The 14969-nt window shown below is 29.5% G+C and overlaps 3 protein-coding genes across 6 annotated transcripts; 1 reads left to right on the top strand and 2 right to left on the bottom strand.

The window, feature by feature from the left end:
- Positions 1 to 3: 3 nt before the first annotated feature.
- LOC109600080 (glucoside xylosyltransferase 1) lies at positions 4 to 2131 on the bottom strand. Its single transcript, XM_020016157.2, has 5 exons — positions 1795 to 2131; positions 1594 to 1741; positions 1409 to 1540; positions 1015 to 1357; positions 4 to 963 (listed from the first exon to the last, which is right to left on the bottom strand). Exons 1-5 carry the CDS (start codon positions 1929 to 1931, stop codon positions 641 to 643), a joined length of 1083 nt encoding a protein of 360 aa, XP_019871716.1. The 5' UTR covers positions 1932 to 2131; the 3' UTR covers positions 4 to 640.
- A 1445-nt stretch (positions 2132 to 3576) lies between these two features.
- On the top strand, positions 3577 to 4728 carry LOC109600081 (uncharacterized). Of its 3 annotated transcripts, none has more exons than XM_020016160.2 (5): positions 3577 to 3815; positions 3863 to 4014; positions 4103 to 4300; positions 4358 to 4430; positions 4516 to 4728. In XM_020016160.2, exons 1-5 carry the CDS (start codon positions 3752 to 3754, stop codon positions 4599 to 4601), a joined length of 573 nt encoding a protein of 190 aa, XP_019871719.1. In that variant the 5' UTR covers positions 3577 to 3751; the 3' UTR covers positions 4602 to 4728. The 3 variants fall into 3 exon arrangements, with proteins under 3 accessions (XP_019871719.1, XP_019871718.1, XP_019871721.1); XM_020016159.2 differs by having other exon boundaries at positions 3593 to 3815; positions 3863 to 4026; XM_020016162.2 differs by having other exon boundaries at positions 3595 to 3815; positions 3863 to 4026; positions 4493 to 4728.
- A 1650-nt stretch (positions 4729 to 6378) lies between these two features.
- On the bottom strand, positions 6379 to 7246 carry LOC109600082 (60S ribosomal protein L37). 2 transcript variants are annotated; one of them, XM_020016163.2, is made up of 3 exons: positions 7098 to 7246; positions 6697 to 6832; positions 6379 to 6555 (listed from the first exon to the last, which is right to left on the bottom strand). In XM_020016163.2, exons 1-3 carry the CDS (start codon positions 7098 to 7100, stop codon positions 6422 to 6424), a joined length of 273 nt encoding a protein of 90 aa, XP_019871722.1. In that variant the 5' UTR covers positions 7101 to 7246; the 3' UTR covers positions 6379 to 6421. The 2 variants fall into 2 exon arrangements, with proteins under 2 accessions (XP_019871722.1, XP_019871723.1); XM_020016164.2 differs by lacking the exon at positions 7098 to 7246 and adding an exon at positions 6937 to 7056.
- Positions 7247 to 14969: the final 7723 nt, after the last annotated feature.

Raw genomic sequence — 14969 nt, 5'->3', positions numbered from 1 at the left:
AGCTTTGTATATACATAGGATATATTTAAATAAAGATATAAAAATATAGCTACAACATTATTTTCCTATTTCCAATAGAAAAAAAAACTACACAATATATTCAGGTTTACTAACTCAATAAAGAGTTTTTGCAACTGAACTGAACATGTGTATAGTCAGTTTTATCAAAATTAGGTGAGAGGCTTATTTGACCTTTCCTGCAGCAAAAAGCATTTATCCACCTAATCAATATACAATATAATATATTTAAAGATTTTGATCATTTTCACAGCTTGGAAAGTTGGCAATTAAATCAGACATATTGCACAAGCACAAATCCACATAAATACTTAAAAATACTGTTAAAATACTTGTTCATGTCACATCAAAAGTATTCCCAATTTATCGACAATTTGTTCTAAAGTGATTTAAATATAAATTGACCACTAATCTTGCCTAGATATCGATAAATTGTGAATATTAAATACAATCACATGGTAACAAACACTTTAAGTCCTACATATTTTAATTAAACAATGAAAAATTCGATGTATTACAGTTTGGTATAAAAAATTCCTGAACACTTATGAAAGACTGTAACTTTTAACTTAGTCAAGACACACTGTTAATGCAGGACTTTTAACATTTTTATCTTATTCTACTATCTGTTATCAACATCTAAGTCAATGTACTGCCTTACATTCTTTAAAAATATATCTTTTACATGACCACAATTGCTGTTTTCAGCCAAGTCCAAACTTGTTTCCAGTGACTGGTAAAAATCTTTATACAGGTCACCACCTAATTGAAACTCTTCAAAAGCTTTGTATATAGCTTGGAAAACAGGTTGTTTTTCTGAATGGAAGAAACCTCTGGAACCATGAACAACAGCCACCCCTTTCTTTTCACTGGCCTTACATATACTCATATACATACAATGATCTGGCCTAAAGTTATATCTGCATGAATATAAGTATAACTTATCTGAAACAAATATATTTTAAAACTCTTTCAAAACTATGAATCTAATTGTACCTGGATGATAGTGGAATATTATATTAATTATATCCTGATCACCCCATGTAATTTTCAGTTTATATTTTTTATAAATTGGCACCACATAAGTTTCCCACTGGAATGCTCTCATTCTTGTCAAATTCATCAACATCACCCCAGAATTCACACCTAATGGCCCATAGTATGGATGCTTGGCAAATCTGTTGTACCAGCCAACATGAGGGTCCTCATGTTCTGGTGCAAGAGCAGCCATTTGACTGCCATTCATTTTGCTAAAGTGTCCCCAAATTTGTTCCACAGGTGTTAGGAACAAAGTGTCAGTGTCCATGTAAAGAATGGAATCCACATCTTTTAGCAAAGACTGCAAATTAACTAATAAAGGATTTGCAACTTTATGTTTCACAATACTTACAGGGAGGAACAGTCTTTGAGCTGCACATGGTTTGAATAATTTTCTCCATTCATGAGCATCCTTTTCAGGGAATGTGAGAGGTAGTACTTTGTATTTGAAAGCATTGTTTGTAAATGATCTCCATTCTCCTAACTAAAATATTTATTTTATTATGGATGAATGCGATTATTTAGTAGGTGTATTACCTTTTCATTGAAACTTTCTATTAGATCATCCTCAGCAACAACAATGAAATTTAGCTTCTCTTTACTGAACATCAATGCAGATTTCAGCATATTCAAAGTTTCATAAAGTCGGTCTCCACATGCGACGACGGCAACAACAATATCGCTTCTACAAATTGTTAATTTAAAATATAAGACTGTAGAAAAGTGGTTTTAACAAACCTTTTAAATGTTTGTCGGATTTCATGTTTTTTTGGTAATTCTTGAGGAACATTGACTTGTCTCAGCATATAAAAATAGAAAACAATTAAAGCTACGGATAAACCTATACCTAATTTGGCGTAACAGTAAAATTTCATTATTAAATTATTATTATTTACAACCAATTCACTAACATTTTGAAGTTTGTTGTCAGATTTTGACAGATGTCAAAATGTAAAATGTACACAGCAGCGCCACATTGTGCACTAATAAATTAACCTTTTGATTTCGCTATTAATAATAAGAAATTTTTATGACTGTTTTTAAAATATACATGATCAAATAATAATTATTCGGTAATGTTGTGTTTGCGGTTGATAAGTATGAACCTATGCAGAACGTACGTCGCTATCTGACCGCTTTACTTCTAATTTGCGGGCGGTGTTGCCAATTTGTGTTATAAGTCGTATTTGGAGAAATTATAATTTATTTTTATTTGACATTATATCATGCCTTTGTTGTGACAAATAATACGAAAGAAATGAAACGAAACAATAAATACGGAATTAAAATTTATTGTAAGAGAGGATATTGTTGTCTAATGCACTTAAGTATGGCATTGAAATGGTCCCCGTTTCGGAATTTATTTCTCCAAATAAATTCATGCATATATGAGAGAAATAAATCTTCTGTAGTTTCAAATTGGTGACGAAGTTTTCTTTTGCATCGCATCCACATGTTCTCAACATTTTGAGTGTGAACCATATTATTTTCAAGATGAACGAAATTTTGCTGTAAATATTTTCAAAAAAAAGAAATGGAAACCTAATGTAACCTAACCTGACCTATTTTTCATCAGTTTCAGTTCATCAAAAATAGAATATAAAAAAATTGTCAATAATGTAATTTGTCAATTCAAATTTTTGAAAATTTTGTAATTTTTATTAAATTCAATATTGACAATTTTTTTTGATGAACTTTCTGAAAAAATGTAGGTCAGGTTAGGTTATATTAGGTTTTTATTTATTTTTTTTTTTTTTTGAATATATTCTATTTCTGTTGAACTTATTGAGAAAAATAGGAACACAATATAAAAAAAATTGTTCATAAAAATTTCAATGAAAAATCTCATTAGTCAATATTTTTCAACTAAATCTTAATTTTTTACTTGTTGAAAAGATACTCTTCGGCGCGAGTACAATATTTTGAAAAAAATAATAGGAAGAATGTCTTTCTTTCTATTTTTTACAGCCAAAATTAGGAGCTGCGAGTCTAAACAATTAACAAAAGTTTTATATGAAACATAAAAGTAAAGCTAAACATTAAATATAATCTACAATTTGAAAGAAAAGTATACTAACCTAAATAATAATTAAATATACAATAAGTATTTAATTATTTAGGTATTATTAAAAGATGCTGTGATTAAAGAAAAACTAGTTAGGAATTTTATATAAAATTTGGTACTTCATTTGAGACTCCAATTACCTCAAAAAATAACTTGTTTAAAATTTAAGAACGAAATAACAATGCTGAAAATAAACAAATAATAATAAGTACATTTTAATAGAATAGACATATGAAAATACCATTAACAAATAAAACTATGTAAAAATACAAAGACACAAAACGAGGCACAAGACACAAAAGCGCAAAGACTAATAAGAAAATAATGAAATGAAATGTGAATGGCAACACAGCGTATGAAGCACACGCTGGTTGTCGGTGACGTACGTTGGGGATATACCCATACTTATCAACCGCAAACACAACATTACCAATTATTCAATCATTTATACTGTGGCATTGATTTTATCAATCACCACAGACGTCGTGAAATTTGGCAACAGAGCACCGCCAGAAAATCAACAAGCCAGGAGCGCGTCAAATGTCAAATACATTTCGCAAACAAGTTTAATAAATCGATTTATATAAACACTTCATAAATTAAAATTTCTATATAACCAAATTAATAAAAATGACGCATCCCTTTACAATATCCACAGCGGACCAATACATGGTGCACGTCGAGGAGTTAGAAGGTACAGTTTCCGAATCGATAACCAAATACGACTTAAAAATTTTACAGACGAAAGCGAACAGCTCACGGCCGAAAACACCGACGACTCAAACCACGACGGGGGCGACAAAAGCGGGCAACCGTTGCGCGAACAAGACAGGTTTTTGCCAATAGCGAATGTGGCAAAAATCATGAAAAAAGCTATCCCGGAAACGGGGAAGGTAAATAACAAAGTACGCATTCGCTTCTAAGTTCTGCCCATAGAATTTTCTTCAAATTTGTACAATTTGCTAAACAGTACCATTGTAGATTGCCAAAGATGCAAGAGAGTGTGTGCAGGAATGTGTTAGCGAGTTTATTAGTTTTATCACCAGCGAGGCTAGTGATAGGTGTCACATGGAAAAAAGGAAAACCATCAATGGGGAGGATATTTTGTTTGCCATGAGCACTTTGGGCTTTGACAATTATGTGGAGCCACTCAAGGTTTACTTACAGAAGTACAGAGAAGTAATTTATAATTGGTTAAACTGTTGTTAATGCATTTTTAATGTTGCATGATTCTAGGCTGCTAAAAGTGACAAAAATTTGGCTCCCAATGGAGAATTATATGAAGACATGGGTGATGAAGTGCCATTTAGTAAGTTCAAATGAAGAAAAACATTCACTTTGTGATATTACTGCATAATTTAAAATTTACAGATATTGACCATTAATTGTTTTAGACTCGGCAGTGGCCAGTAACAATCATGAAACGGGGGAAACTGTGATCTACACATATCAGGACAATATTCAATTTCAGTTAGGTTAATTGCAATTTTTTTTAAGTTTAGGTGTTAGTATTTATTTTGTACTGATATAGTTAAAGTAGTATTGGTTTTATAATAGTAGAATTTAAGTATTATTTTTATAATCCATTAATAAATCGTTTTATTTTATAGAGGTTTTTATTTATAAATATTTTAAAGTTATCTGAATTAGTCACTTTCGTAATGATTTTTAAACTACATCACTAATATTTCATGAAAATATTCATCAAATAAAATTAAATTATTGATTATTCAAAAGGAGTTTTATTTTTATTAATGTAATAATAGCATTAGCAAGCTCCTCCAAATTGTGGGGATGATGGTTTCTTGCACAGTGAAGTATGAGATTGCGGCTGTAGTCCATAGACGGTGATCGTTAGTCCATGCTCTGCGGGCAAGCAGATGCTCCCTGTTTAACAGGGAATATCGAAAACGTCTTCTGCTCTAAGGCCAGATTCATGGAATCTTCTACTGATTGTAGACAGACTCCAACATCTGCAGAAATAGCCACAATTGATCTTAATTTATCTAAATTTATACTTTTTGATGTTTTAATTGAGATTATCGTTCCACAAGTTTTCAATTGTATTTAGATCCGGACTTTACGCTGGCCAATCGAGAATCAATATCATGCGTAAAATACATGTAATTGGTAAATTATATTTGTCAAATGGTTCCATTACGTCTCTCATGATGTCCTTATATACCATTTTATTAATAATTTTTTTAAATGGTCTTATATCATGCCAAGGAAAACAATCCTGAACCAAAATTTTCCACCACTGTAATTCCAAGCTTTTATAGTGTATCTGGGATCTAAACTTTTATTGGGAGGACGATGAATGTATTTTTTACCATCAGATCTTGTTCTAATGAACATGGATTCATCCCTTTCATTCATTTTTAATGCAAATGGTTTCTTTACTGTAATATATCCTTGCAAGATTTGTTCATTCAATTTACGTCTGATTTTTCTTTTAGACACACTGATATTGTATGACCCATCATTAATTCATTTTTTATTTATTTAAACGACAAGTAAGGGTGGTTTTCTAATTTTTTTCTCAATAAAATGTTAGAACATTTTCATGTTAATTATTATTTTCTTCTTCTTTGGAAAGCAATGTTTCTTCACATTGAAAGTAACATTATTTAATATAAATTTACTAAGAATAAATTTCAACTATTAAGAGTATTGTTAAATACATACACAAAACGTAAATTCATTTGAATGTCCTTTTCTGACTAACCAAATAAGACTAATATATGCGTCATATCTCCGACGTGATAAGATGTGTAACAACAAAAGCAAAAAAAGTATATATATATTTAAATATATTCTTTTTATTGACTTAGGCATTATACAGTGATAAATATCAGATAAATTAAGAATGAGCCGAATCTACTGAATTCAGAAAATGCGTATTTTGAAAATTTACAAGAAATGGAATGTTGTTTATTTTTATCTATCGAACATATAAAAAATACAATAAATGTAAAATGCTGACTTCCTAGAGCAAAAAATATTCAAATATTACTGGTCAAAATAAAATGTATTGAAAATATTTTTAAATCTAGGTTTAGGAAAATCAAATTCCCACTTCAGAGGAGAGGTGTAGTTTTAAATTACAAAATAAGGTTTTTAGTAACATTTTATGAAACTTATAAAATAACATTATTTATTAGTATTTAGAGGTGGTTTATTTAATCACATTAGATACACATAATATGTCGTCACTTACCTGATCATTTAAATATAGGGTCAACAAATTATAACACTTGTATACTTTTTTTATAATTTATTTGTCAAAAATTAATAAAACTATTTTTCAGTTTTCTTAATAGCTTTGCCGCCCTCACGGAATCCGTTGCGGAAACGCCTGCGGACAATTTTCAAGTGGCGGAGACGACCAGTTCCAGTGGTCTTCCTCCTTTTAGCCTTAATAGACCAGTTGTCTGAAATTTTCAATAAAAACCCCATTTAAAACAACACTTCGAACTAATGAACATGTACTAACAAAAACCTTCATTTCCAGTGAATAAAATGTTTTCATTTGTACATCCAGATTGATATAAATTAATAAATAAAATACTTACATGAGCGCATTTTGGCGGAGGGATAGCCGCACTGGGCACATTGCGACTTTTGGATGTGGTAAGATGATCTACCACATCTTCTGCACAAAGTGTGTGTCTTATTGCGGCGTTTACCAAAGCTTGATGTACCCTTAGTCTAAAACAAATGAACAATCACAATCAGTACACTTACCAAATAAAATATGAATTTGTTGTTCGTGACACAAAACACCAATTGGTCACTTAACCTATATGTCATACCATGTTAGAGTTTTTTCAAAATATTTCGTTAATTCTCACTAAATACTTGTTGAAGTATGTTGCGATAAGTTAACGGAACGGTATTACCGTTAATTTAAATAAGAATTAGTTAAGATGTATGAGATTTTTCAAGAAAACTTGAAGCAAACGACAAGACCTACCATTTTGCGCCGAGTACAGAAACAGGAAGAATGAAATATCTACTTTACCGACCAAAACAGTTCTCTGCGCACACGCGCGCGCATTTCAAACACACGCACCAATTTCAAATTGTTATTAAATCACTTACGATGCAATAAATTATCGGCTACAATTTACATTGGAAGTCGGCGATAAATTTTCGTTTGATCCGAATTTAAATGGTAAGGATTATCGAAAGTAAGGCGGTCCGAATATTTCGTGTGTCTGTTGTATGTTAATATCAACGAGTTTGTCTAAAAATAAAAACCTCGCCACGACGTCTTGGTATAAACATATAACGCATAGTTGAGTCAAATTGAAATAGCTTAAAGTAGGATTTGACTTACCTTTGTTGATTTTACACGATTTTCTATTGGAATTTGGCGAATTTTTCGGCGGCCGGAACGCTTATTATGAAGCAGTTCGTCGTGGTTCGCGTACTAAAACTCACCAGTGACCCATCCTCCATTGAATGGTTCCTGAAAACCAGAAGAAAGAATCAATAACCGCCGAACTCGTCGAAGAAACTACCAATGACTAACAGTTTATTTTTAAATAGTGAGGTGCCTTAAATGTGTCGTGTTTATGAAAACACAAGGATATTGACTCCAAACGGACAATGATCAATTTGTCAGTATTTGCAACGTAACTGCTGGATTTGATCGAAGTCTTTCAAAATGATGTTCACTGGTGGATCTCATTACAAGAAAAAGAGTGCGGGAAGCGGCAACGGACATAAAAGACATGTCCAGCACACACGTTCAGACTCTGCAAAGGTAAAAAGGCCGTGAGAAAATAGCTTACGCAAAAATAACCAGCTGTTGCAATTTTATGAATTAAAATTTTGTTTTTGTTGACGACTTTTATTTCCGGACGGCCTCAGTGCGCTTTTAGATAACGCATTATGTATTAAAGTCACCGCTTCGTTTTCCCCACACATTTTTATTGTACTTTTAATTAAACATGTTGTGAAAAATAAAATATGTGTTTGCGTAAGTGAATTGTGCAGACGCACATTTAATCTACAAACCTATAAATATTTGCAGAAATTTATTTGTATTGAAGCCACGAAGATTTATAGGCATCCCGTTTATTTTGATTAAAGCTTTTAGATTTGTCTAATAAAATGTTTTAAAATTTTTGTTTCAACTCCATCATCATCTTTTAGATTGATTGGATTTTTTCGGCGACATTGAAACATTAAACAGGTCTCAATGTAAAACCAATCAAAACGTTTAAAATATATGGATGATAGCTTTTACTTTAAAATTCACATCAAATAAACACAATAACATGTGCCAACTGTTTATCGATCGGCAATTTCAACATGTGTTCACTATAACAACATTATAATACTGTATCGTATGCGTTTGAAAACAAACATTGTTTGTTTTATGCGAATCCTTAAAGGATTTCGAACGACCTCAGTATCCTGTGGTGCGTTTGACGGGGACACCTTCGCTTTCTGTTCAGGAATGCTGTTTAACCTTTGGCGATGAATCAAGATGTTTAGCTCATATGGTGCTCTATTTTAATGCACAGGAGGGCTCAATTTAAATACTTAAATTCATTCTATTCATTCTCTGATTGATACAAATGAATATAACAAATACATATATTTCTATCAGTGGCGGTTACTCAGAAGAGACAGGTGGGGTAGTGTCTCACCTATAAAAATTATTTTAATGTTAATGTTAAAAAATACATTTCTTATGTTTTCATTCATATTTTATAGAATATAACTTAATTTTTAAACTAAGATGGGAATGTTATGGTTGTTAAACGAACAATTAAACAACCTAACTATAACCTAACCTATGTTGTTCACTCGCGCATGCGCTTTAAGGTCGCACTATTGTTTCAATAGTGGGAGAGCTGAGGCGTGCCTCAAACAACTCCAAATATCGAGTATTACCAAATACCTTGGTTAGATAAATTTAATTAACTAACGGAATGTATAGTAATGAATAAATTATTTTGCTGGTTGTCTCTTATTTTAAAAGGATTCTGAAGGTTTTTGGTAAATAAGAGGTTTTTATGATTTGATAAATCATGAAATTAAATTTAAACGACAACAGCATTGATCATTCGAATTGTATGTTGATGCGTAAATAAAATATTGTTTTTATTTTCCTTTTGTCCTACATATAATGTGCCTCACCAGATTCAAAGCTCACATGTCGTCACTGATTTCTATTTGTATGTATGTAAGAAAATAAATAAAGTCTTGTGTGCACACTTGCGTGATTTATTTCAAAACATTTGCTCCACTAAGCTATTGTCAGTCACATCAATATTCACATATTTCGCATAATTATGTCAGTCATGTCAAGTGTATACGATTATTTTCAAAGCAAAATGTAGGTTTAAAAGAACTAATAATTGTATGATGTGAAAAACCCATTAAAACAATATTTAATGTAAGTCTATGTTTGTTATCATTATGATACATCGATAGGAACATGTGATGTTCCATTTTAATTTAATAAAATTTAAAATATTTACGTTTAAAATATCTCTCATAATATTACAATCCAAACACAATTGGTTGGCTGTGCCGTTTAATCTAATTATAGTGGATTTTGTTGTTGAGGTGTTTGTGTAAATTACCGATGGAAAATGGTAATAATTTTAATTTAAGAATGAAACATGTATTTAAAATTGAAATGTATATTTGACGCAGCAGATTTAAAATAGATCTAATAAATGTTTTGTGAGTATTTTAATTTGTCACGTATGTAGTAAAAATCGTCGTTAAGATTTTAGCACCAGTAATTTAATTTCTGTACACTTTCAATACCATTAAATTTATGTGTAAACAAAATTTGTTTTATTGTTTTATTGTAAGAACATTTTGTAAGATGTAAATGGTCACGTATATAAGAAATTCCAATAACAATAGCATTAAAATAATCAATGGTGAATCACGACTCCAATTGAAGCATACGCAAATCTTGGTAACTATAATTCAATTGACATCGACCATAAAAACAATGCTTAACTATGACCTAAACTAGAAGACAACAAACTGCGAAGCAAGTCAATGAGTCACAATCCACAAACAAATCAATGAGTGAAATTTTAAGACTTTCTTCCGGCCATTTTACTCTTGATAAATACGCGCCTCTCCAAATAATTTGGTGACCAGAAGACTAAACAAGATAAATCAACATGGAAATTGTTTACAACTCTACATTAACAGAATTCTCGTAAACACATTCGCACATCCACATGTCTGTAATTACGGATCTAAACTTTTATTACCTCGTACACAACCTTTAAGAACAATAACCACCTTAATCGCCCACATTAATATGCCTTAACCAAATAAACACATAATTATAACGCCAAGATTAGATATTAAAACACACACGTCTGAACTGATGTTAATCTTATCTGCATTTTGTGCTAAGAACTGTTTTAAGTTTAATTTAACATTATTATTTTTATATGCAGGGAAAAACGCGACCGCACAGAATGGTTCACAAGAACTCCGATTCGAATTACGGTTCGAACTCGCACATGGCCTTAATCAAAACTTCTTCAGCCGATTCGGAGGAGGACGAGTTCAGGATGATGCGTGGAAAGGAGATCACGAGAAGAAGATGCGCTATCAAATATCAAAGGTAATGTTTAGAAATTGGAATTAGATTGGTTAATGTTTGATGAGTTGTTTGTTTAAGTAAGGATTTATAAAGTGAATCATTAAGTTATGTTAACATCATGTATATTAAAGTATAAAATAGGACTTTAAAACAAGTAATTCTTTAAGACTAGACTAGATGGTGGTATGTTAGGGACACCTAATATAGGCAACTCTATTTACACTTTAATTTTAACGCTGTGTTTCCCCTACTGATTTCTTATAATTTACATCATTTAAATACGAATTTAGTTGTAATTGTAAGTCCAATAAATTATTGAAAATATTTTAGTTCTGGCCGCAGTTCAAACATATTCTCATTCTTAGAAATTAAACGGAAAATTACACAAACCATTCGATAGAATAATAATTAATATTTATGTGTTTTGTTCGAATAAATTCTGTAAGATTCCCGCTAATAAGCAGCTCGATACAATGTGTTCATACCGGATTAAATCAGTAGTTATAAAGAACAATATATAATTAAAATCCAGACGTGCGGACCAATTAGTATGAAAGTTTGACTGGCAGCAGCTTGATATGCCCGTTATACATAAAATTAAGAAAGTCTTCCAACCTCGGTACGATTTTCTCACCCTCCTAAAAAAGTTTCAACAATTAATTTATAATGTTGTTGGTTTAGGGTACATGAAGCGAAAGGGCATAAGTTTGTGGCGAAGTTCTTCCGACAACCGACATTTTGCGCCTTTTGCAAGGATTTTCTTTGGGGATTCGGCAAACAGGGCTACAAATGCCAATGTAAGTAACTAAATAATTAATTAACAAATTGATAATAATAAATACTTTTTAAGGTTGTCAGACAGCGGTTCATAAGAAGTGCCATGACAAACTTTTGGGAAAATGTCCGGGATCGGGACGTAATTCGGAGAGTACTATTGTGAGTAACACGTAACATTTAGTTCAGACATAAATCAAATGCAAACAGTAAATTACTATTAAAATTAAATCGTCCTTAGGTATGTGTAAAGTCCTGTCATGCCGTATTTAAATTGGCAAAAACTCTGTAAACAAACTTTTGAAAACTTTATTTTAATATCATTAACAATTTTACGCTAGTATTTGCTATTTTTACTAAGGAACTTAAATTATTTTGTTATGTATTGTTTTAGTACTTGAGGGAGAGATTCAAAATTGATTTGCCGCATCGATTTAAGCAACACACTTTTATGTCGCCCACATTTTGCGATCATTGCGGATCACTTTTGTACGGACTCTACAAACAAGGACTTAAATGCGAAGGTAAGTGGTGATTATTATTGTTTTGTCCTGGGTATTTTGCCAATTAACCGTCAAATTCACCACACGTGTATAAAGTCATAAGATCTTTAATTTAATTCAAGAATGTGATAATTATTTGGTCAAGTTGAATTATTTGTAAATGCATCTTTCAGTAGTATTTATATTCGCACACACACATAGAAATTGATCCAAAATTATTAAGGGAAATGATATGTTCCATACGTTTCGTTGAGGACAATATTGAATTTGTTTAAATTTATAAGAAATATGATTATATCTTTTCTAAAGATAATTTAATATATCACAAAATTTATATTTTTGAAATAAAAAATGCACATTTAGCTTATATTATGTGATAATTGTTATCACGGCTTCATTTAGTTTTGGATATAAAAAAATCGAAGAAACGTATTAAAGAATATGTAAAATTAATAAGATTTCTTAGAGAACAATTAATTTTAAATTTGAAAAAATGCTGAATTTTGCGTTTTTTGACGATAACGTAATTTTTGAATTATTTATGAATTTCATAAAATCTTAAAAAAACAATTTTTTTCATATATTTTTATAAATGTTCTATTTTTAGGCGTGATGAAAACCTTGTCAATTGGAAAAAATGAAAATTTCTTACAGATAAGTTAATTTTAAATTTGAACAAGACTGATTTTTGAGTTTTTTTCTTTAAATTTTTATGAAAAAATATTTGTATACTGTGTGCCTATTTTTTTTCAGAATGTTAATCAAAAATGGAATATTTTCAATAAATAAATAAATACATAAATGGAAACTTAGGTTTGTTTAGTTTTTTCAAAAAGCTCATCAAAAATAACGAATATTAAAAAAATTGTTAACGTAATTTTTTAAATTTCTAATATAGGTTAAGTCAGAATTGTTTAATTAAAAATCAAAATTAATTTAAAATTAATTTTTATTTTTTTCAATTGACCAAGACAAGTTCTTGATCACATCTAAAATAAGATTTTCTGATATTTAAAAAAAAAATTAAATTTAAATTTTTAAAAATTTATAACAAATTGAAAAATTTCGTTATCAACAAATTACATACAGTATAAAAAAAATTTCATAAAAATTTTAAACAGAAATCGGCATTTTTTAAAATTTAAAATTCTCTAAAGAATGTTTATTTTTTAACTCAATTAAAACATACTTTTTTAATTATTTTGAGTAAATCACAATTTTCTTAAATTTAAACACAAAAATAATTATAAGTAGTGTTTTTAAATAAAATTCAATGAAGGGTGTTAAGAAATAAAAAATGGTTGTCTTTACCTATTGAAAGTGTTTTCAGGTCAGATAGAGAAAATCTGAAGGCAGTAGTTAGTCCATTTCTGAAATATTTATGAAAACTGACTGAAATAATTTTTTTGTTAATTATCATTATTATTATTAACAAACGATAAATATTTTCTTCTGACACTTTTTACGTAATATAAGATATTTATGTCAAAAAATATATCTAATAATAAATATAAATATTATGTGCACTTTAAAATGTTGTAAAAATTAATCTTTCCAAAAATATATAATTTGTAATAATTGATAACGTTATTTATGAAACATAGAAGGAAATTTAGTTAAAAAAAGTTTTATATTCACTGAAATTATTAATTTATAAATTATCAATAGTTAAAATACGTCGGAAGTTATATTTAATAGTTTCATCATAGTCGCCTATGAAAACTATGAGAAATAACGTTATATCTTTGCAAGAGATATATTAATATATCAGAAAGCATATATTTTTAAAAAGTTGAAGTCAAATTTAAAAAGGTTTTCCTTTAAAATAAAAAAAAAATTGAACATTATCTAGAAGTTTTAAGGAGATTATACTTTTCGAGATACAAAGCTTATATTAAATAAAAAGGATTTGTACAAAGTTTTTAAAGTTAGTAAAAGATTAAATACAATAAAAAGTTTGTTTTCGTTGATATCTCAAAATTGGTAGGAAATATCAAAATATAATTCGTGATATAAATTTTTTTTATCTTGTCTCGTAACAAAGCCTTCGAATATGGGTTACATTTTTATATTTTTTTTATTAAAACGCTAAAGAAATTGGTAAAAAATTAATTAATGAAATAAAATAAAATTGTTGTTAATTATTTTTTATTAAAACTAGAAAAAAACTATAGAGACTAAATAAACACCTTAATTTTTTAAGAGTTTAAGTAACTGAATAGAACTAGATTATTACTAGTTATTTTTAATTAAAAAATAAATAAAAACAAATTTAATAAGGTTCAATTTTCATTAATTTAATAATAGAAATGGGTTTCCAATTCTTTTCTTAATAAAATAAAATAAGAAGCGATATTTTTAATCAGAATTCAAAAAATGTTGTTAAGCAATAAAAAAAAACACTGTAATTTTTGAGTACTTTAGTTCTAGTGACGCAAACACTACGCGCAAGCAATTTAATTGTTCCCGAACATATTCGGTTTCTGCCAGTTTTAAACCATCGCAAAAACTATTATTATTTAATAGAGCGGCAATCAAGACTAATTTGTGATCCAGAAAAGCTACGGTTCTTTTATTTTGTTAATTATTTTTAAACTAAAACAACGAGTCCGGTTAATTTGGCAAGCTTCCAAAGCGCCAGTAAAGTTGTGTGTGATCTGGGTAGCATATCTTAGAGAGCTTGTGCTTCGAATATAAATTTTAAATTTTAAACTGCGCTCGTTACATCAAACGAACAGGTCAATAATTGAAATGTATAGTTAATCACGCATATTTATTTGTGTTTTCTGAGACTAATTAATTATTAATGTGTTTGATCAAAAACATATTTTATGACTTTTAATAAAATAAATTGATTAAAGGATAAATATTTGTTTTAATTACGTTTGATCTTAGCGAATATTAATTAATCAGTTATTAAATTGTTAATAATGATAAATGGTGATGTTTTCGAGTGTTGTCACACCTTTGG

This window comes from Aethina tumida, chromosome 5 (genome assembly GCF_024364675.1).
Source record: "Aethina tumida isolate Nest 87 chromosome 5, icAetTumi1.1, whole genome shotgun sequence".
Lineage (NCBI taxonomy): Eukaryota > Metazoa > Arthropoda > Insecta > Coleoptera > Nitidulidae > Aethina > Aethina tumida.
This window is presented reverse-complemented; position numbering and strand designations above follow the sequence as displayed.

Excerpts from the sequence above, each read along its gene's own strand:
- LOC109600080 (XM_020016157.2), bottom strand. The coding sequence starts at position 1,931 with ATGAAATTTTACTGTTACGCCAAATTAGGTATAGGTTTATCCGTAGCT. Across the intron at positions 1,541-1,593 it reads TAGAAAGTTTCAATGAAAAG|TTAGGAGAATGGAGATCATT; the intron begins GTAATACACCTA and ends TAAATATTTTAG. Across the intron at positions 1,358-1,408 it reads CTCAAAGACTGTTCCTCCCT|TCTTTGCTAAAAGATGTGGA; the intron begins GTAAGTATTGTG and ends GTTAATTTGCAG.
- LOC109600081 (XM_020016159.2), top strand. The coding sequence starts at position 3,752 with ATGACGCATCCCTTTACAATATCCACAGCGGACCAATACATGGTGCAC. Across the intron at positions 4,301-4,357 it reads ACTTACAGAAGTACAGAGAA|GCTGCTAAAAGTGACAAAAA; the intron begins GTAATTTATAAT and ends GCATGATTCTAG. Across the intron at positions 4,431-4,515 it reads GGGTGATGAAGTGCCATTTA|ACTCGGCAGTGGCCAGTAAC; the intron begins GTAAGTTCAAAT and ends TAATTGTTTTAG.
- LOC109600082 (XM_020016163.2), bottom strand. Across the intron at positions 6,556-6,696 it reads CTCCGCCAAAATGCGCTCAT|ACAACTGGTCTATTAAGGCT; the intron begins GTAAGTATTTTA and ends TGAAAATTTCAG.